A 21,787-nucleotide genomic window follows, 5' to 3' on the forward strand; every position below is an offset into this window, starting at 1 on the left:
ATAAAGAAGACACTGACTTAATTATTCAAATAATCTGGTTGTCCTCCTATGCAAACATCAGGAAGCACACAGTGTCAGTCAAGTTCCTGATAATCCTTGTGATTTAAAACTGTTAAAATGTTACTACTTAAGGAATTTCTGATTACATCATTTCTGTATTGTATATGTTTTTAAATTGAAAAAAACCTCATAAACAATTCACATTGAAAAGCCTACTTACATAAATATTCCAAAACATGTCACATTATCGTTCTTTGCCAGTCACCATGTGAAAATGCGTACAAATGCAGCTCTTTATTGTATTTTCTCATGTACTCAAGATTGTCAAATAAGCCGGCAAAACATACATGTAAGCAAGAAGTCAAGGAGGTCTGAGGATACCTGCCATTGGCAACTAGACAAAGATGAAAATTAGAAATCAAATGTTTCTTACGAGGATTGCCTCCCAAAACATTGGTTTTCTGGGGCTCTTCTGGTCCTCGTGATAGACATAAAAACTCTGTGTAGTTTAAGTTTAACTTGTACAATAAAGGTTAATCGTATATATGTTGTTTTCTCTAGGTCTTGTTACACGGTTACGGTATCCAGTGTGTCCAAAAAGGAAGGCTGCACCTACAACTGCAGGTTTCAGTTATGGTAATGACACTTTCTACAGTTTTGTCAGATACAATGTTGTCAAATGATTTGCTTGAATAGTATATTTCAATTCATAAGAGATAAGAGATTTTGGTTGTAAAATATTCAGTGTTTATAGAATATTTGATTGAAGTCTAAAATTCAAGCATAGGGCATATTAAAGAAAACATATATTGCATTCTCACAGCTATTAAAAAGGAGCTAAGACGGCAAGACCTTTATCAAAATGAATGGTCTTTTTTACATTTAGAAAAATGAAAATTTATCTAGACTAGGATTTTCCATTTCTTTCATTTTAGAATTTAAATCAAAGGCAAATAATCATAGCTAGAATCGTGACATGTAAAGCACAATGTATGATCATCATGCCAGCCTGTTGTGCTCCCGGGTTATGGTCAAGAACATGGATGACACCAGCTTTTGTTTGTATCTTCATCAGTGAACTTTAACTGGGAGCCCAGATAGTATTATCGAGAAAAGCACAGTAGCAGGCCCTACAACACCAGAGAAGAGTATCCAAGTTGCACAAAGTTCTTGTCACAATGGTGCCCTAATCTGTCAACCTTTTCCTGGTAAAAGGCCATTTTGAGGTCTCCGCTCTAGACAGAGAATGTGTTATCTGGAAGAGACATGTTGGATTTACTCTGTGGGCTTTAGCCTGCTCATAGGTTTCATATTTGCTGGCTCCATTGTCTCTGTCCTATTCATTCTTCCCATTTGCCCATGGCATGCCTTTTCCTGTGTTTATCCCTCCCCGAGAGCAGGAACCTATTTCTCCTATCCATCCCCTACTATTATTTTAGGAAATTTTTTCGGAACTCTTTTTTCCTTTTTTAAATAGCACTTCACACGATCGGTCGTGTTTTCACTAGCTCTGACCTCCTTTAAACATGCCTGCAAATCTGGTCCTTATCCCGTCACATTTGCGGTGCATTCAAAGACCGAGATCAAATGTCAGATGCTGTTTTCTGAGAGTGCCTTTACTTTCTCTGACTTCGAAGTAATTGCTTAAATATTAGCATTACCGGTGCTCGGGGTGAATGGCTGCTTAGTTTACATTCTACGTGTAGACCGGAAATCTCCTCCTGCTTCCCTTCTCGTCTAAATTCATCAACATTTTTGTGTAGTGCTTTGTTGATGGGTTACCTCCTTGTGGGCGATTTTAGTTACTGTGCATTAGAGAGCAGAGATTCTGAATTGCTAACTTTAAAAGCAAACTTGAATAGTTTTTAATAGCGGATCTCCAACTCTATTTTCTTTTGATTGGAGGTGTAAGTATAGTTCTATTAACTCCGACCGACCCCACCCTGCTGCTCCAAGTTTTGCTGCCATGGATATGTACTGAGGCGCATGGTAAGTACCGACATCCAGAACTTGGGACTTGGCGAGGCGGGCTAATCCCACCATGTTTACACCATAATCTGTTAGCTCACAGCTGAAATATTCATGTGATGCTGTTCCATCGATTGGATGAAATATTAAGTGGTTTGGGTTTGTTGTTTTTCTGTTGCTTTTCAAAAGCACACACTTAGCAACGGCTCAGAGAGAAGCCGCGTTGCATACAAATAAGCCCCTTAGCCCACCAAGGCTCTTGGTCCTTATAGCAGACAGCACGTCTTCCTCTCTAAGAGAAATTATGTCTCTGATTGTTATTTGCACCCCATCCTTCTTCCTTCTTCGTTTACCTCTCCTCCATCCCTCTCCCACCTCCTGTCATTCTCTGCAGGCAGCTTCCTTGTCTCTCCCACACCTATACGTTACTTTGCATTAGTTGCAGCGCACATGGTTCTGCTTTTTTTTATAGCGTGCAGTCCTTGTTTTTTATTCTTAAACAGGATGTGCAAAGCTGAGCCGAGGACAGCTGTGTTGATGAGAGGTTGCCATTAAGCTATCTCTGCTGGAGGACAGGCTGTTTGCCCAAGAACTGGGGCCACCATGTATAATGCTGTAATGATCTATGGCTCAGAAACAAGCTAATCTCTACTTTCTTTGTCAAACAATCTGTGACAAATGCAAGACGATGCTTCTTAATATTTATTTATTCATTTGTACTTTTTTGGATTTATGAAAAACCATTCCCCTACTTTTTATAAAAAGTCAACCATCCTGGGACGGTTAATTCCGATTGTTTCAATGCTTCAGCTAAAGTGTAATTTTGGGGGGTCTCCTGTGCTGTGAAACCAAAGCTCCACAATCTAGGGGTTTTTCCTACTACTCCACCACAACCTGGGCATGGGGTATAGCATATACAAACACAGTAACCGTGTGGGAACAAATGAAGGGAGACTCTAATAGAAAAATACATTAATTAATAACTATCACTGGATCTCTAATTTTTTGAGATTGGACAGCACCCTTCACAAGTTATGCACCATTGCAAGACAAGTATTGAAAAAGAACATACAGATATGTAAAGTATTGGTTTTCCCAAATGTACACAGAATACACACAGTCTTGTAATTTTGATTTTCTTTCTTTTATTCGGTTTTTATTCTTTCTTTTCTTTTTTTGATAGTTGCGAATAGCCGACGCGTTTCGTCCGTTGCCGGACTTCTTCAGGGCTTAAAACAACTTTCTCTGATTTCGTTCTTCACATATATCACTGGATCTCACTATCCAAACCAACATTACTATATGGTTCTTAAATCACAAGCAAACTCCAAGTATCGGGTGTTTTCTATCAGGTAAACAAACAATTAGTACATTCACAAAACACTACAAAACATGTTATCACAGATACATATTAGAAAAAAACATATAGAAGTGAATAATTTCTCTTTCACAACAAACATTTTTTTATGGCTGCAGTACTAAAGAGTCAATAGCAGTCAATAGAGGGGTAGTCCAATACAAATGCACACAGGAGGTAACAACGGAACCCTTACACATCAGTAGTGTGTATGCCAAATATATGCACTCTATTATGATTTTTTTTACTTCTCCAATCTAAAGAATGGACGTATTTTGGCCCATCCATTCAGGCCTCTTCAGAACAGGGGAAGAAGAAAAAGGACATGTACCACCAAACGACAGAGCTCTGCCCGCTTGTTGGGCTGGTTACGGTTAAAAAGTCACCGTAACATGGAGAGTGCCCGTCGCTGGGTGATAGTTCTTCAAAGCCAAAAGGTGCCTATTGGTCTGCCTCTGGAGGCGGACTCAAGCCATCCACTGAGAATTAATGAGCTGGCCTTCAGACACGGAACTGAATTCAAGTGTATTTGTCCCCATCTTGGTCACAAGTTGGACGTACTTCGCAGAAACAGGAACCAACTGAGCTGAGACTCCGACACAGCGATGACCTGTTGCCGACAGGAGAAGCCACAAGGGCCGATGTGGAGTAGGTCGGGGAGAAATCGGTGATCAAGTTGTAGTTGCGGACGTGAGCATGGACCAACAACAGGCCTCGCCATTGGACTCTGCTGCGCTCAGGGAGTGATGGCTGTGCTGCCTCTGGGGCAGGATCATCCATTCTCCCACTGTGGCCGGGCATTCAGTTAAACAAACCTTCCTGTCAGGGTGCCGGCTTGTCTGAAAGAAATGCAAATGTAAAGGGTAATCAGCAAACGTAAGTGATGCTTTGGAGCCGGTACTGGCTTTAATTCATCAAATCACTTGAAGCGTTGTGATGACAAAGATTTATTATTTTTGAGTGGTAGTACAAGGAGTTAACAACTGAGCTGTGAAGTGTGTGCTTTTAATAATTGAATTTATATAGCGCTTACTATCCTTCAGGGGTTGAAGGGACAGTTATGTAAAAAAATTGCATTATGTACAGTCTGTGTATTACTGACATTTATATTTTGGACGCAACATTTTACCTTAAACCTTTAAAATCATTCTGTAGCAGTCTTTCCTATACTGTGTGTAATGCAGGTTTAAAATAATAGCTTACATGTTCATAGCACTTTCTGGCACAGGCTGTGACCTCATATCACAAAAAATACACAACTTACTATTCTCCACTTCACCAACCAAGATTTAATTCTGTGGCTCTCTAGTTACACACAGACGTCTAAAGTGCATTCCCCACAGTAGCAACCTTTTTAGATTTATTTTTCATGTAAACAGCGCATTATTTTATATGTTGCTACCTGATGGTGAAACACCACAAAAACTTACAGACTATTTGCTTTTAGCCACACCTTTGACCCCACCCCCACATTCACTGACCCCATCCCCATTGCATGCAGCATCACAGTTCCCATACTTTTTTTAATGCACTTCAACTGCTGCTTAATGTTGGTTTTATGAGGCATCTCTGGTCACGCACCCAGAAGGGCAGTGTTCTCAAAATGACGGCTGCAGAAAGCAGCTTCCAAAGCGAATTTAATATCGCCTTAAACTTTTTCTACTTGGAGTGCTATACTGGTATATTTTCAATGTCATTTTATTTTCCTCTCAATAGATTAATTTTCTAACCACGTTTCTCTCGTGTCACAACAACAGTTCTATATGTCCAGTAGTTCACAATGGCATCATATCAATTTCCAATGACTGATTTTCACCTCCGCACTTTAATCTTGTTTTGTCTTAAAATGTGAATTTCTATCTAAGTTAAACTACAGAATCGAACAGTGATAATTATTTTGTACTTAAACACAGCTTTATTAGCCCACTGTTTGTCAACAGCTCTCCAATGTTTTATAACAAACCCGGGAGCAGTTTAGTATAGCCCGCCCTATCTTGTGCAAGCTCAAAATATTATAAACGCCGTCAACAGTGTCAAACCTAAATAAACAAAAAACACAATTCAGTGCAATGTTCATCCATTATTGACTCTGGATCTTACTCCTACCTAGAATCAGTGTGAAACAGAAAGAAAGTGTGCCCCTGATATTTCTGTGACGTGGCTGTGTTATTTTGTGGCCTGCCCCTAATTATAGCACTGTACACAAACACATTAACATTGACAACGCCAATAGCTCTCGGATTGCAGAGACCAATTGTCTTTGCCAATGCTTGTTATTGTAGTCAGTTATCTGTATTTGAGCTGCTGACCACTCTAAGAAATGCCTAGAACATATTCTTGCAGGAAATTACTTTTGCAACACAAATGAGAAAGAAGCAGCAGCCCTAGGGTTTGTTGTTTGCCACATTTTCCCTTATGCTGTAATGCTAGTAAATGCAATCCTTTCTGGAAAATTGGGCTTGTTTTTAGTGAACGTGTTTTTGTTACTCAAGACAGACTGTATTGTGCATTATTCTCCATTGTGAAAAACATTGTCAGGGACACATTGATAACATCTAATGTGCATTTTTCTTCTTTTAGATAAATGGGAAATAAACCCATCAGAATTAACATTTATGAAAGAAGTAGGCAGTGGTCTTTTTGGAGTGGTGCGCTTGGGTAAATGGAGGGCTCAATACAAGGTGGCAATCAAAGCAATTCGGGAAGGGGCCATGCATGAGGAAGACTTCATAGAAGAAGCTAAAGTGATGATGTAAGTAGCTTCTGTTTCAATTTATGAGAAATCAAGCAACGTCAGAGCAAAAGGAAAACCTTTACAAATCGTGTTATAGCTTCGCTTAAAAATGATAATGTTTAAGTTTCAATCAAATCATTTTTTAATGTAAACGTACTATTAAATACATTTTACATTTTTATATGTTAATGCAAAACTTAAACTGTTTTATTTTTATGCTAATTCTAGATTTCATTCTGCAAAGATTAGGGCCTGTCGTGGCTTTTATCTTACAAGTGCATCAAATTGCAGATTTCTTCTTTAATACATTTAATCTATGCCCATCAAATTGCAGATTCATTCCTTAATGAGGTGTGGTGTTACACTGGTATTCCGTGAACAAATAACATAACATGCTATTGTAAGTTTATTTACTTTATTTAGTAGACCAGTCGTTCTTTCTACCATATCTAGAACTTATCAGGTAAGGAGTTTAACTCTTTGGAATATGAACCATTGTTTTTTCTTTCAAAGACAGACATCTTTTTCTTAAATTGCTAAACATGTAGAAGACTTGAGTGTTCAGCTAAGAGGAAAGAGCAATGCCATGTTGTGGAGACTCCCACTAGTCCTTCTTTTCTGCCGAAGGTTAAACATATGCACATCAGTCAGAAACAATGAGGAGAAAAGAGGGAAAGGAGAGAGAGAGAGACAGGTGCCACTCGTCCACTTCTTTGACATTACTTGTATTGGCAAATACAGCAGATATATAGTATTTGTGCAAATAGACATACATTTATCAGATTTATAAAACCAGATGGGGGACCATTGATTGCTCTAGGCATTTGCCAGTGCTTACTGAATTTATTAGCAGGGGGTGCTCTAATGAATTCCCATCCAAAGAAGACACAGGCGACCTCAGGCAACTGAAGATAGCCAGGACTGCCATATGGTGGTTTATGCATAGACATTGCAAACAATTTAACTAACATAGAATAGTCTGACAAACTAAAATGGGGGAACTGAAATAGTGAACATTCAATAAAGGTGAGGCAGAAGAAATCAGGTGATGAAATATCCAGAACAGTAAGGCATACAACAGAATGCAAAGGCAGCTAATGAATGCTGGATTACTTTGGAAATGGAGTTTCCATTCCAGAAGTGATTACAGAGATGGCCATTAAAATTCTCACTCAAATTCCAGATAGTAAGCCCTTGTCCCATGACGTCACCAGAAGCAACAACATTAGACGTTCAGGATAAAAGTCAAATCCTCTGAGGACTTGTGATAAAAATGTGTTCTTTTTGTTATCAAGTATGTTGTAAAGCTAATTTTTAGTTCACGCTTAGGCAGCGCTTGCACTGTCTCTTCGAGACATAGATATTGGCTTGAAAAAAACACCCATCTTTTTCATTGGTTCCTCTTGCTGTCCTTTAGAAATGCTGGCTTTTCATTAGTAAATACACTTAAGGCCCGATTACGATCTTGTTAGGAAAGGCTCCAAACAGCATTCGATTCATTTGTCTCAGATTCAGAAGCCTTGTTTATGACCGAATCGGTCACCTATACGGACGAACAAGTATGATTCAAGGTAGCCGTCTGGGCTGTCCGAATAATTCAGAGCCGTATCATACAGCCCAATTGAGTTGGTTTCCGAACGAGCGAGTAGGATGACCGAATCGGACAGCCATTCCGAATCAGTCTGCCTGAGATGAAACAGCGGTGGGAATCAGACTTTGGGGGCCCATAGCACGCCCTCCTTCTCTCAAAGCCCTCCAGATGAGGCCTGTAGGGGTACCCATGGGTCTTCCATACCCATGCATGCACAGTGTGGCAGGCACCATGGGATGCCCACCACAGGGTGCCTGACTTCCCCAACCACCCCTTTTTTCAATGGGTGCCTGTCTTTACGTTAAGGACACAGGCTCCAATTGAAGTCAATGGGAGTCCGACCGAATCGTATCCGGATGCATCAAAATCGCTCGGTCAGACTCCCCCGCTCCGAGTCATTAGGAAAGCATTTGTGGACGATTCGTTGGGACTGCTTTCCTAACGAGTTCGTAATCGTCCCCTTAGTAGTCCTTCTTTTTGGAATTTTTTATCCTCTCTTGAGGACTGGCCCTATTATATGTGCTTTTACACTTTCAGTAATTAACCATACCTTGTGGGCACTATTTCTTTGCTTGACTTTCCCATTTTAGAGCTAAAACATACGGCACATGTCTTTTGCTCCTCAGACCTCGATGGCGCCTGATCCGTGCATCTCCTCTGCCTGCTCCATGCACTTCCCCCTCCCATCTGCATGTTTTTTGTCTAGCGAGAATTCATCCGATCCTGTAACTATGATTATATCTGTCCGACATTTGCATGTCTTTGATTTTTGCTCATCAGGCGCCGATGGCGCCTGCTCCGTGCACTTCCCCTCCCATCCGCATGTTTTTTGTACAGCCGCAATTCACCTGATCCTGTAACTACAATTATATTTTTTATTATATTTGTGTATTCGTTTAAATTTAATTGATCCCTTCCCATGTGTTTAGTAGAGCAGACGCCGAGACTAGTACTCGGTTCCCCTGGCATAAAGTCGGCAGCTCTATTTGTTAGGCCACATCCCTAACTTTTTTTTTTAGACGCCAGTGTCCAATAGGTGCTTGACAGTGACTCCAGTGTAACTATTTCATAGGGTAAATTGGCAACCAATCATAATCCTGAAAGCTTAAACCTGCTGTAGAACGCACAACCATCCAATTGCATTGGTCGGTGCTTTAGGGAATAGCCATGAACTTGTCATCTCCTGCAAACTCTAATCCCTCCCCCCTCCTTATACTGTCTCATTTTCAACCAGGGAAACAATAGCAAACCATGAGTTGAAAAAAACCTTTTTTCCTATAATAGTAAACCCGTTACCCCTTATGTTCAAAAACACTCTTGGATGTAGTTTTAGTAAGTGTCCATATGTGGGAACTGATCTGACGTCAACAATGATGTGGTCTGTTACATAAAACCTCAAATATGAATTTAAAAATTCTGCAATGAAAACACGAAGTAGACTTACTCAAAGAAATGGAAATTCTAGATTCCTTGTTGTCGATCAGTGGTCAGAAGTGGGTGAGGAGCAATTCTTTCATTTCCTTTTCCCTGAATGGCACTTTAAGATGGGGATCCATTCCTGTTTTCCAGTCTGACATATGACTGAATCCTGCTATCTAGTGGCCAAGATGCATATGAATAGTTATGCTGTAACGCCTTGAACATATAGTGCATTTGGCAGTTATTTTATTGCTATCACTTAAGGTGTTTTGCTAATTTATTTGTATCTAAACTTATTAATATTAAACTTTTATTGAATAGTTATTAAAACATTTATGATATATCAAGCTACTCTAGTCATAAGCAGTATAAGCAATATCCAAAATCTAAATGTCACCACTATTTTTCTCCGTCCTTTCCCTCTTACATATTTTTCGCTCTAAAAAAAAGCCCAAAAAACATTAGGGGCTAGATATATATACTACAATGTATAAACGACTATTATCCATTTTTGGCTAACCCTGTATCAGTGGTTGTGATTGTATTATTTATAAAATTATAATAACATTTTTTTTTTTAAACTAGTGTTTGCTCCGTTGCCCTCTAGATCGTTTAGGTAACAACAACGTTAACCACAGCTTGGTAGGTATCCAGCTTTACGACTTATATGTTAAAATGTCAAAGTTTAATAATAAAAGAGAGTAACAAAACCAATATTAATTTGAAGTCACAAGAAATTATAAATCGGACTTAATGGCACTACTATACTGTTTTGTGCACCTACAAAATACACAATTCCTATGCCAATTATACTATCCCAAGTTAAAACCAATCATATTAATCCCATCGCTGCTAGCCATCCGTGCTAAGCCTTTTTTTTTCTTTCTTTTTTTTTTAGCTATTTGGGGTAGTTCGCACTGTAACTTTTTTTCAACATAACTTATCCATGCCAAATTTGCGTCCTTTTCTTCCAACATCTTGGGGACTTTAAAGGTACCCAGGGTTTAAATACAGCAGTCCCCCCCAAGTCTCCCGAGTAAAATGATAGCTCACTTGTGTGGGTCGAGCAAGGGCCTGTGACTACTAAGGGCCGAAAACATAGGCATTAAGGGAATAGCACAGCAAATTCTAAACGCTACATTAAAAAAAAAAAGTTTGTAGCCTATTTTACAGCCTACATGTGAGGTATCATTTCACTCAGGAGACCAAGGGGAACACTGGGTAGTAGGACATTTGTGCCAGCACAGTGATAAAACACAAATATGTGTGGAAAAAGTGATTTTTTTTCCAGCTAAATTTGAGGTTTGCAGGGAATCTGGGTAGGGAAATGTTGGAAGATCCATGCAAGCTATACCTCTCTGGACTCTCCCAGGTCTCTAGGTTTCAGAAATGTGTGGGTTTGGTAGGTTTCCCTAGATAGCTGCTGATCCTGGGGCTAAACACCCAGGGGACCCCTATTGCAAAACCAGGTTGTTTTGTAATTGGTAATTTTGATGGCTCCACAATATGTTTTAGACCTTTTCCTGTCGCGGGTACTTGGCCCACCCACATGAGTGAGGTACCATTTTTATCAGGAGACTTTGGAGAATGTGGGGGGGTTAGAATTTTGTGGATCCACACAGATTCCCGAACTTTCCATCACATAAATGTGAGGAAAATGTGTGTTTTTTTTTTTTTACAAAGTTTGAGGTTTGCAAGTGATGCTGGGTTACAGAACCTAGTGAGAGCCACATAAGTCACCCCATCCTGGATTCTCCTGGATGTCTAGTTTTCAATAATGTATATATTTTCTAGGTTTCCCTATGTGCCGGCAGAGCCAGCGTTCAAAATCTATAGCTAGGCACTTCGCAAAAAAAGGGTCAGTTTTCACTGTAAAAATGTGGTGTATCAAGTTGCGTCTTGGCCCGTTTTCTGGAGCGGGCACTAGGCCCACCCACACAAGTGAGGTACCATTTTTATTGGACGACTTTGGGAAATGCAGGGTGTGTGGAATTGTGTGGATCCATGCAGATTCCAGAACTTTCCATTAAAAAAAGGGAGGGAAATTTGTTTTTGTTTTTACAAAGTTTGAGGTTTGAAAGGGATTCTGGATAACAGAACCTGTTGAGAGCCACACAAGTCACCCCATCCTGGATTCCTTTCCGTTTCTAGTTTTTAAAATGTATAGGTTTGCTAGGTTTCCCTAGGTTTCGGCAGAGCTAGGGTTTAAAATCTACAGCTAGGTACAATGCGGGGTGGGTGGAATTTTGAGGATCAACACAGATTCCAGAGATGTCCATCACAGAAATGTGAGGAAAATGTGTTTTTTAAACTAAGTTTGGAGTTTGCAAGGGATTCCACAGGTAGGCACATTGTGAAAAGAACGTCAGTGCCTAGTAGGCTTTCTGCCACTCTGGGGGCATCAGGGGGGGTTGTGCCCCGATATGGTCCCAAAGGGAGCAGAAAGACTGTGGCTATTTTTTTTGGGAGGGGGGGGGGCGCATTGGATTGCCCATTATGGGCAGACCCCACCCCCATGTATATAAAAATCCAGCATAATAGTTGGTGCCTAGTGGGCTCTCTGCCACCCCTTGGGTTGGTTGAAAGACTGTGGCGTGTTTTGACGTGGTGGGGGCATTTGCATGCCCATTCTGTACAGCCCCCACCCCTGAATTTTGAAAAAAAAAGATTCTCTGATGCCCAGGGGGCTTTTTACCCCAATGGAGGGGGGCAGGTAAGGGGCTATTGCCCCAATCTGCCTTGGGGGGCAGAAAGACTGTGGCACTGTTTTGGGGTGAGTGGGGGCCATGTGAGAACAACCTTTCTCATATTTACCAGGTATTGACATTTCTTTAAAATTGAGTTCCAAAACCACAAGGAAAGTCTCAAGCAGTATCACACTATTAAGAAAGTGGGAACTGGGACGCATGAGGGGCAGTTAGGGATTGAGGTATATGTGGCTACCAACAGAAAAACTCCCCTTCCTAAAAAACTGAAGCTGCCAGTTCATGCTTGGAAAAAGGAGGAAGATTTCCTGCTACATCTACTGAAGAAAATATCTGGAGTGGTGTCTTAATGTTTACTAAAATCCTTCCCTAAAAACACCTGTTCATAGAATTCTGAGTGGGTGCACAAGATCATAAGAGTTTTTCTTAGTCTGTTGTGTGAGCTGCAACCTTTTAAGCCTGAAAGGGCCAGAAGTTGAAACATCCTATATGTTGTAACTTCTAGTCCTGAACGAAAATCACCTTAGCAAGGCTACCTTTGCCTATCTTTTACCCTTGATCAAATGCTTCCAAATTTGTGGACATCTGTCAACCGTGATGACCTTTAGCAACTTACATGAAAAATATAACCACTTTGAAAAAGGGAAATGCTAATCCAGCTTATCATTCCCATCTCCTTAAAGGCTGTTCACTGAGACTTTAAACCACAGTGATTCCTCCTCAACTCTCTCACAATAAGGAGCTCTAGAGGGAGAAAAAATGATCAGGTCGCCCTCCACTCAAATCATAAATTGACAGCAAAAAGACCTTATCAATGCGGGCTTACACTTTGTTTATGTATAGGAATGGTAGTGGGTATTCTATTTATCTATCCCACCAACAACCCTTATTTTCTTTCATATGTATTGTCCCAAATCCGTATAGCTCAAAACATTTGTAGTTTAGCTAAAAGATCTTTGAGGTTGTCAGTCACTGGGTCCCAAGAATACCCTCCACTTGAACAGGTATAAGTTCAAGAGAGAATTCAAGAAAAAATTGTGAAAGGGTGAGATAGCACCTCATGTGCGCTACACCATAGGAGCTTACTGGTTGGTTCTCACCAGTTGTGTCCACGTCTCTCATCATAGGTAGCTATCTTCCCTAAAAAAAATACTTAGTGTCCAGAATAAAAAAGGTTGGAAAATAGTGTTTTGTCTGTATCACAAAAAACCAAACGAAGACCCTGTGAGATTAAAATTGATATAAGCCACACGTCCACCAAGTGCCAACTTTATTCACAACTCGTGGGCCTATTCAAATGTAAAAGCAACTGCATGTTTGCAGACCAATTAAAGATGGACCGACATGTTTCATTGCCTATTTTACTTAGTGGCAATTTCGTCAGGGCTTGAGGTCGTAAATCACCTTTCTGCACTCCTGTTTGTATACTCAGTGGCTGTCAAACACAAAAAGAACAAATAATTATAAAAAAGTTTAACCAGTTAGACCTCCTTCTTAACGTATCCTCACACATACATAACATAAACCTGTGACATTATGAAAACATTTACCGGGTAGTAACCACGGCCCCTCGTACCAGCTATCCACCTCCTCACAAGGTACTCAATCCTTTAATGAAAACCTTTCTAATGACTCTTGTGTTGTCACAAATCTACGTGGGAAAAAACAAACATCTGTTAATCCTCCCTTTTCATAAGCCAATAAAAGGGCATTTTGTATCGATTATATGTCCCTCATTAAAATTCAGTTCCACACGGACTTATTCTGTGTAGTTGTATGTTCACAGCCGTCCTCAGCCGACAACTCAGCCATGTTACTGCCCTTTGAAATGTTAGACTCAAGTGTGGTATAATATTCAACTGCACTCACATCTCGCCATTGTTGCCAATAGTAGTGAACAATTCCCTCACTTACAATGTAAATGTGGGAAATGTCCCCCATCCTATTTCGTGTATACCTTTAGACTCTGTGCCAATTACCATTCATGCTGTAACTAGGTATTCCATAGCTTTCAATCATCCTCGGGTGGAGAAATTGTAACAAATCACCCGTCTTCAAACCTCAACCACCCAAAATAAGCTTACCGCGTATACCAAAGGGTGAGCGTTGTCTCTTTCCCGTGCCGGCAGCAATTTAACCGGGCTCCAGAAGCCGGTCAGTTTTTTGGTATTGCAGATCGCGTGACACCCTTACTATTCAAATTACTGGCGAAAGAAATTTAGGGGAAAACAATTTTGAAAATAGGAAACGCCGAAGGCAACCTATATCAATACCTCAATCCCCGCCATTTCGTGCACCACATATGATGTATCCCAAAACTGGGGGTGTCAATGAGAGGGGCATAGTAATTGAAATGGCCTGATTCCTCATCACACCAACTTCACGGGAAACAGGCTTTATGCTGGATCCGGTGTGCTGAGTTTTCCTTTGAAAAGGTTTCCAAGCCTGAAAATATAATTCCTGACTGGCCTGGCATTTATTTGAGTACTCACTCGCAGCACTTACTTGGCCTTTAGGTACTGCTGAAGTTAAACAAGGGGAGAAGCACTTTGCCATTTTTGCTCAATTTTAAAAACTCTGATTTATATTACGGCGAATTTACACATTATTCCTTTTGGATTGGTTAGCTTTTCTACAATTACTCTTATTATAGCTTTTCAAGGAAAATACACTTTCTGTGGCTGAAGCAAGGCAAACTGTGCCATCACCATTTTATTACTCTAAATGTGACTTTAATATCAGGTGGAACTTGGACAGGAACAGACAACAGGCCAACACTTGGAGCAACATATTTTATTCCATGGGTGGTCCTCAGCATATTGTGTTGAACTAGGAGTGTCGTCAAAAAGAGGATGTGAAAAAGCACTTCCACTTCTCTTCATTGCTTTGTTGAAACTGTCTTCATATTACCTGGACTCTTCCTTCAGCTACTGAACACCAGATGAAGGGTGACCCAAGCTCTTATCACAAGTAAACTAGATCATGGAAACGCCCTCTACATTGTAATCCCAGGCCATGTCCTATGCTGACTCCAAACCACCCAGAATGCTGCTGCCAGACTCATTCTGAACACCCATGAAATAACTACATCTATCCAGACCTCAACAGTCTCCACTGGCTTCAAGCCCAGGAAATATGTAAGTTCAAGTTTCTCACCCAAACCTACAAAGCTCTCCACAACACCTGTCAAGCTTGCCTCAACTTCTACCAACCCAACAGACACCTTCAATCTGTGTCCCGGCAAAAGCACACCTCCCTCCTATCAAGAAGACCAGAAGCAGAGGACGTTCCTTCTCCTACCTCGCATCCAAGACCTGGAACGACCTCCCGAAACACCTCACCAATTAGAAATCATTGCTGCCCAGGAGTAACAGGGTGGCTAGTGTTTCCTTGATAGAGACAACACAAATTTGGCTTTGGACATTTGAAACATAATGCCCTTATTTGACAATCATACTTTGCTGTTGATGATGAGAAATAAGTTGTTGATGCAGACGAGACTGCCCTTTGTCAAAGCAGCAGGAATTGTCCTTGATCAGAGCTTTGACAGAAGATGAAGGAAGTGATCTCACTTAGAGAACGTAAAACTTTACATTCCTAGAAAAACAAGCATTTACAATGCAATAGATCTCAATTTTTTTTTAGAGTTAGAGCTATTGGCCTTATAAGGGAAATGTTTTTTTACTTATGTGTGCACCAGTGCCTTTATCAGATGTTCAAAACTGAGATTGATAAATGAGTTATATAATTGGGTGGGAATAGCGCATTGTATTCAGTGGTCGAAGTGGGGAAAAAAAAGTAGGGGAACTGTGGGCGGAGAATCAGAGGGCGGGAATAACCTGAGTATTGGATCAGTGGGCGGAGTTAGAGGTGTGGCCAGGATGCGCAAAACATCCCAATCTTTAGTATTTGTGTAGCATTTCACTGACCAGTTACAGCTTATTATGTTATGTAATTCAACCAATGGATGCACATGATTATTTAACGATTAATATGAGCTATTGACATTAGAAACATATTCCACTTTGTGAATTTATTTTAATCACAGAATGTCCCAAAAATGCTTAAAAGTGGAAGCACGAGCCATTTGTTTCTGAGCCATGGAGTTTCTGTCGTCAGCAATATACACAGAGACAATCAATTTTACGTGTGTAAATTACTGTATAGCAAATGTTACATAAGACAAAGGACTACAAGGTGTAGGAGTCACATGATAACCATACTAGTAGACAGTATAGTTTAATAGTGATTGGCCTGGAGAAACACAAACTCAGAATGTAAAACTTAATACCATGATTGGGGGTTCTCTTTAAAAAGCATTATTGATTTGTATCAAAAATAACACTTTTTGCAACATTAGGATAGGGGAAAATCCATAACGCTCTAGTTTATACCTTGCAGTTTGTATTCAGCTCTTAGATGAAAGTTAATAGCTCACTGTTCTTAGTTAGGATTTTAACTTATAAACTTCAAGTAGCAAAAGGATCTCACTGACAAAAGCAGTAACCCACTGACCTATTTACAATATGTGCACTTTGTGATGGGCCTGGTACATTTTCTTTGCAGCAGGCACATTAACCCTCTGCGCTATCTTTCCATGAGTCAAAACTTCCACTAGACAAATCTCCGATCTCGCTCTAGGAAGAAGTTTATTCATCAGAGTTATCATGACATTTTTATTATTGCCGAAAATAGCTGGCGGCAGGGAAGGAGGCAGCAAGTGCTTTTAAAACCATAATATACGACGCCCCCACTCAAAGTCAGCGCCCGTTGCGGTCACACCAGTCGCACGGCCCTAGAGCCAGCTCTTCTCATGGGTCCTGTGACCTCAGTGACAGAGTCACTGTTGCTCTAGGGTCTGCTACTTCGTAGGCCTGCCCGCAAGACTGGAGGTGAACTTCAGTATGGATTGTGGTGGGCAAGCCTTCAAGGTGAACCCACACTTGCCACTGCTAAGGTCCATCTGATGGTGCTAAGACACTTGGGCTTTTCTGGTGCCTTCTAAGGTCTGGCATGGGAATGTGCTCCCTCAGGAGAGTGGTCTGGGGGACTGTTCATGAAGGCTGAACCTGGTTCCCCAGTTCTAAATTTAGCAGCTCTGCCCCCAGTGCTACATCTGCTCCCTCACTGAACACCATACTGCCCCACTGAGAGAAACTCATACTGCCTTCAGCTACAATCCAATTTGACCTGCTATAAATAACTGGATGCGACTCAATTCAAATTACACACTAGGCAAGAGCAATATGCTGCCTAAAAGAAAAGGTAACAACATCCTGGAAAAAAGCAAACACTCATAAGGAATGAAAGATTCAATAAAGCATGTAAAATGTAAGCAGGAACATGGTGAACTTAACGCTTTTACAGTCATTATTCAGAAATCAACAAGTATTTTTGCCTGAAAAGTTAAGGACATAACTACACGGCCCAGAAAAGACCCATTTCAGTGTCCATTTAATTATTTTTCAGAGTTTGAACATTTTATTTCCGAGGCTGCACTTTGGAATAGAAAAATGTCAAAACTGCATTTCTAGCAAAAGTTGTTTTCTTTTTTGCATCCATTTCACAGGGGTACAAATGGACGACAGGAAGAGACGGTAAGAACCATTTCTTGATTCATGATTTTCGGAAAAGTGAGAAGGAGTTAGATAGAACGAGAGGGAATAGAAGTAAGAAAGAGGGGGCAGCTGCCAGCGGCAGAGCAGAAGCGGACACCTTCCTTGTCTTGTCTGGGCAGGAAGTAAGAGACAGAGACCTTTTCCTTCTCTGCTCCCCGCCCGTCCACGAACAGAATATTTATGACGTCCAGGGACGCATGTTCATAATAAAAAAGTAGGGGAATGGAATCTACAGAATTAAAGAAGTTAGGGGCACGCCGTGCCCTGCCGTTCCCGCCCACTTCGACCACTGATTGTATTAGTCAGAAAGACCCCAATAAATGTGCCAATGTACAACTGAACGGTATTTTATACAAATGGATTAATGCACAAAAACATGACCACAAGCCAAAAAAATGCACCATGAAAAGACAGGAGAGCAATCATTGGAAAGGGGAGAATCTCCCCTATCTAATGGTACCCCTCCCGAGTGTATCCTAGCAGGGATCCATCCATTAGACACCAGGGAGGGGGAGCAGTCACTTGGGCAAGGGCCTTTGCTCCCCCAATTTGTTTTCGGGCAATACAGTCTCTCTGCTCTACTTGGTCGGTAGATGGGGGCAGCAGAATCTTTTGAACAACAAACCCATTCCCTTTGTCTACAAAGGAGTTAAACCCAATCTTGCTGAACAACAGACAAGAAGCATGAAGTAGCACACAAAGCTTAGGGCCTGATTGTAATTCTCTGTAAGGGTATTCCATCGCAACAGAGTATCCTTACCACCAAGATAATGGTCCGCCCACTGAATTTAGATGTGGTTACACCCCTCCGAAGAAGAAAGAGCGGTCGGAGATGACCTCTATGTCCTCCTACCTAATTTAGATGGGTGAAGGATGTATGTCGTTAGCACGCATGCTTTTACAACGCATGCCTTTACCACGCAACTTTTACAATGCAAGTCGCTACAACGACTTGCGTTGGGGGCGCTGGATAGTGAATAGTTTAATTTACTATTTCAACTCCAGTCCCCGTGGATAGTAGGGAAGGTGTTGGATAGTAAATTAAACTATTCCCTATCCTAGAGCGCCCCCCAGCGCAAGTCGTTGTAACGACTTGCGTTGTAAAAGTTGCGTGGTAAAGGTAGTTTGTTGTAAAAGTTGCGTTGTAAACGCTGTTCACCGTCTAATACAGCCTTCGCCATTGGAGATAACGCCCATGGTGAGGAGTACATTTTCTTTTTGTAAATTCAAAACAATAATTCTAACAGATGGCTTCATCATATTGACAGAGCTGTGGGGCAAACCTTAAAAAGCATTGACAGAAACCTCTTTGACAGCGCTTCCTGCCAATGCTTTAGAAATGACTGTCGGCTTGGCGGTCATTTCTAAATTCAGTGGGGGGAGTATTCTCAACCTGGCAGACATTTAATCCTCTGCCAGGTCACAGAGATTACTCCTTCCACCAAATAATAAATGGCCCCTCAGTCCTTTCAAGGACTGGTTGTCAAAAAGCTGATGTTAATTCAACTCCTAAATTATGTAAAGTTTCCATGCAAGACCCACAAAATTTCCTTACACTTAATACCTCTATCATGCAAGTAGGATTTTAGGCTGAGCTGGGAATTGGACATTGATATGCCCATCTGCATAGCTTAATTTGATTCCATCCATAGTTCAGGGGTACGATTAAGGCTGTAATTACTCATGGCAGGACGGTGAAAAACCTTAAATAGCTAGTCCCATTTTTAAAAATTTAGTATTTAAATGTGGCTCTGCGTTTGAGGGATTTGACCCAAAACTCATGCAGTTAGTAGATATTATGTTAGTAGCTGCAACTATTCCATAAATACTTTAAGGGCAAATGCAGTTTAGTAGAAGGGGCTGCTGCAGGCAGAGCCACTCTGCTGCCTTTGTGGGATTCAAAGACAGTAAGATACATTGTGCTACGGGAAAGTAAGTAAAGTTCATCAGCTACATAACACAAGTATACATGTGACCAAACAGAGATGACATTGGCTGCTACAGCCAGTCTAGAGTGTACTGAACTGCTGCTAATGTATAATACCTCCCAGTCTCATCCTTACGACCTGCCGCAATGTCAGGTCAATCTCATGTTAAATAGGACTACTGTACCGATGAAGGGAACACAACTTTAAGCAGGCATGCAGCAGTGGAGGCCTAGTCAACTGACCTCAGGCACATCAGAAGTCAAAATCATGAATTTCTTAAAAGACAAAAATTATTTGGTAACACCTTGAACAGATGTTCTTTGTATAAAATTAATTTCTGAAAGATGACACAGTTGGAGGTAAGTAACTTGTTTTCTAAGGATGACAAGAATATTACTTCTAATACTGAATGTATTATTTAGTGAATTCACTGCAGTTCAAAGCAGCATTTGATTATTCTGTCTCTCTAATAGAGAATGTTATATACCTGTGTAAAGATAGCTATACAGATGCTATTCAATATTAATTTTTGCAGGCGCCTTACACATCCTAAACTAGTTCAGCTTTATGGTGTATGTACCATATCAAGACCTCTGTACATAGTTACTGAGTTTATGGATCATGGATGCCTCTTGAACTATCTTCGACAAAGACATGGCGAATTCCATAAGGACATTTTGCTTAATATGTGCCTTGATGTTTGCGATGGGATGCACTACCTGGAGGAAAATAGCTTCATCCACAGAGACCTGGTAAGATTAGTTGTGCCCAACATTTTTTGTTGCATTTCAGTTTTAGTTGATTTATGTTTATTATCAAAAATTCACACAAACTAGGTAATACAAAATAATATATCCCTTTTTAGGTTTCGACTGTGAAATCTTTTGCAAAGAAAAAACAAATCTTAAAGGGCCTTGGAGCCCACACATTATGGTTGGCTCCCATGTCACTCTTGTTTGCTTGCTTTGTATTGCCTCCTCCTTGCCTCCAGTTGTATCCTAGGATTTCAGTCATCCTGCTGCTGTGGATCATGGACTAAGTACAGTCCTTCTACTGGCCACATGCACTCCTTTTTAGGTCTCGTGACCTACAATGCGCGCGAGCGCATTGAGGGAGCGAGAATTCAAGTGCTCGAAATCCTCGTCAAACCAAGGGCTTCTTGCGCTGCGGTTTTCTTAGAGTTCACGTGAATCACGTGACAAAACAAGCACGCGCATTCACGGCCGCACAGCACATCAAAGGGCTTCGCCCAGCGTGCGCTCTGCGGCTTCTCCTCCCCTAATTGAATCATGGCCGGCCGCAGGCCGGCCGTACTTTCAGTTTCCCACACGTTCTATTTATTCTCTCACCCATCGTCTCACGTCCTCTCTTTGCTTCCCGTTGTCCCATCTATCATTTGTTCGTTCTATCACTTCCTCGCGTTTTTCTTTTCTCTTTCTCATCTTTTCTCTACTCCTCCTTCATTGTCCCCTTATTCATTGTCTCACTGTCCTTTGTGTCTTTGCCTCCAGCTCCTGTGTTCCTTGGCCCTTCTTTTACATCAGCCCCTCAGTCCTTTCTCCTTAATTTACCCCACACGTTCTATTTATTCTCTCACCCATCGTCATTCTCTTCTCACAGTGAACCCGTGAGCCTTTCCTCCGGTTTGTTCTCGCGCCCGCGCCAAGAGACACCACGTTCAGAATACAGGAAGAGCGCAAACACCCCTGCCAGGTCCTAGTTGTTTATTCTCACTCTCATACCACAGCACTCCCCCCACCCCCCCCATCCCCCCCGCCTCCGACACTGGTCCCAGCCACCATGAGCCAAATCTGCACATCAAAGGGCTTCGCCCAGCGTGCGCTCTGCGGCTTCTCCTCCCCTAATTGAATCATGGCCAGCCGTAGGCCGGCCGTACTTTCAGTTTCCCACACGTTCTATTTATTCTCTCACCCATCGTCTCACGTCCTCTCTTTGCTTCCCGTTGTCCCATCTATCATTTGTTCGTTCTATCACTTCCTCGCGTTTTCTTTTCTCTTTCTCATCTTTTCTCTACTCCTCCTTCATCGTCCCCTTATTCATTGTCTCACTGTCCTCTGTGTCTTTGCCTCCAGCTCCTGTGTTCCTTGGCCCCTCTTTTACATCAGCCCCTCAGTCCTTTCTCCTTAATTTACCCCACACATTCTATTTATTCTCTCACCCATCGTCATTCTCTTCTCACAGTGAACCCATGAGCCTTTCCTCCGGTTTGTTCTCGCGCCGGCGCCAAGAGACACCACGTTCAGAATACAGGAAGAGAGCAAACACCCCTGCCAGGTCCTAGTTGTTTATTCTCACTCTCATACCACAGCACTCCCCACCCCCCCCGCCCCCCCCGCCTCCGACACTGGTCCCAGCCACCATGAGCCAAATCTGAGACTTACCACGCTGTGTCAGGCCTAGAGGAACAGAAGGCCCACGGGCTTCCGGGAAACTATGACGCAGCGGC

At 41.5% G+C, this 21,787-nt stretch overlaps 1 protein-coding gene across 1 annotated transcript in view; it reads left to right on the forward strand.

The window, feature by feature from the left end:
- TEC (tec protein tyrosine kinase) overlaps positions 1–21,787 on the forward strand; it is a 589,535-nt gene that overhangs the window by 527,400 nt on the left and 40,348 nt on the right. Inside the window, exons 13-15 of the mRNA XM_078678221.1 lie at positions 562–636; positions 5,906–6,077; positions 19,856–20,072. Of these exons, the coding sequence (XP_078534347.1) occupies positions 562–636; positions 5,906–6,077; positions 19,856–20,072 (464 nt within the window). The remainder of the gene's footprint in view (positions 1–561; positions 637–5,905; positions 6,078–19,855; positions 20,073–21,787) is intronic.

This window comes from Lissotriton helveticus, chromosome 2_2 (genome assembly GCF_964261635.1).
Source record: "Lissotriton helveticus chromosome 2_2, aLisHel1.1, whole genome shotgun sequence".
In the NCBI taxonomy this organism is placed as follows: Eukaryota; Metazoa; Chordata; class Amphibia; order Caudata; family Salamandridae; genus Lissotriton; species Lissotriton helveticus.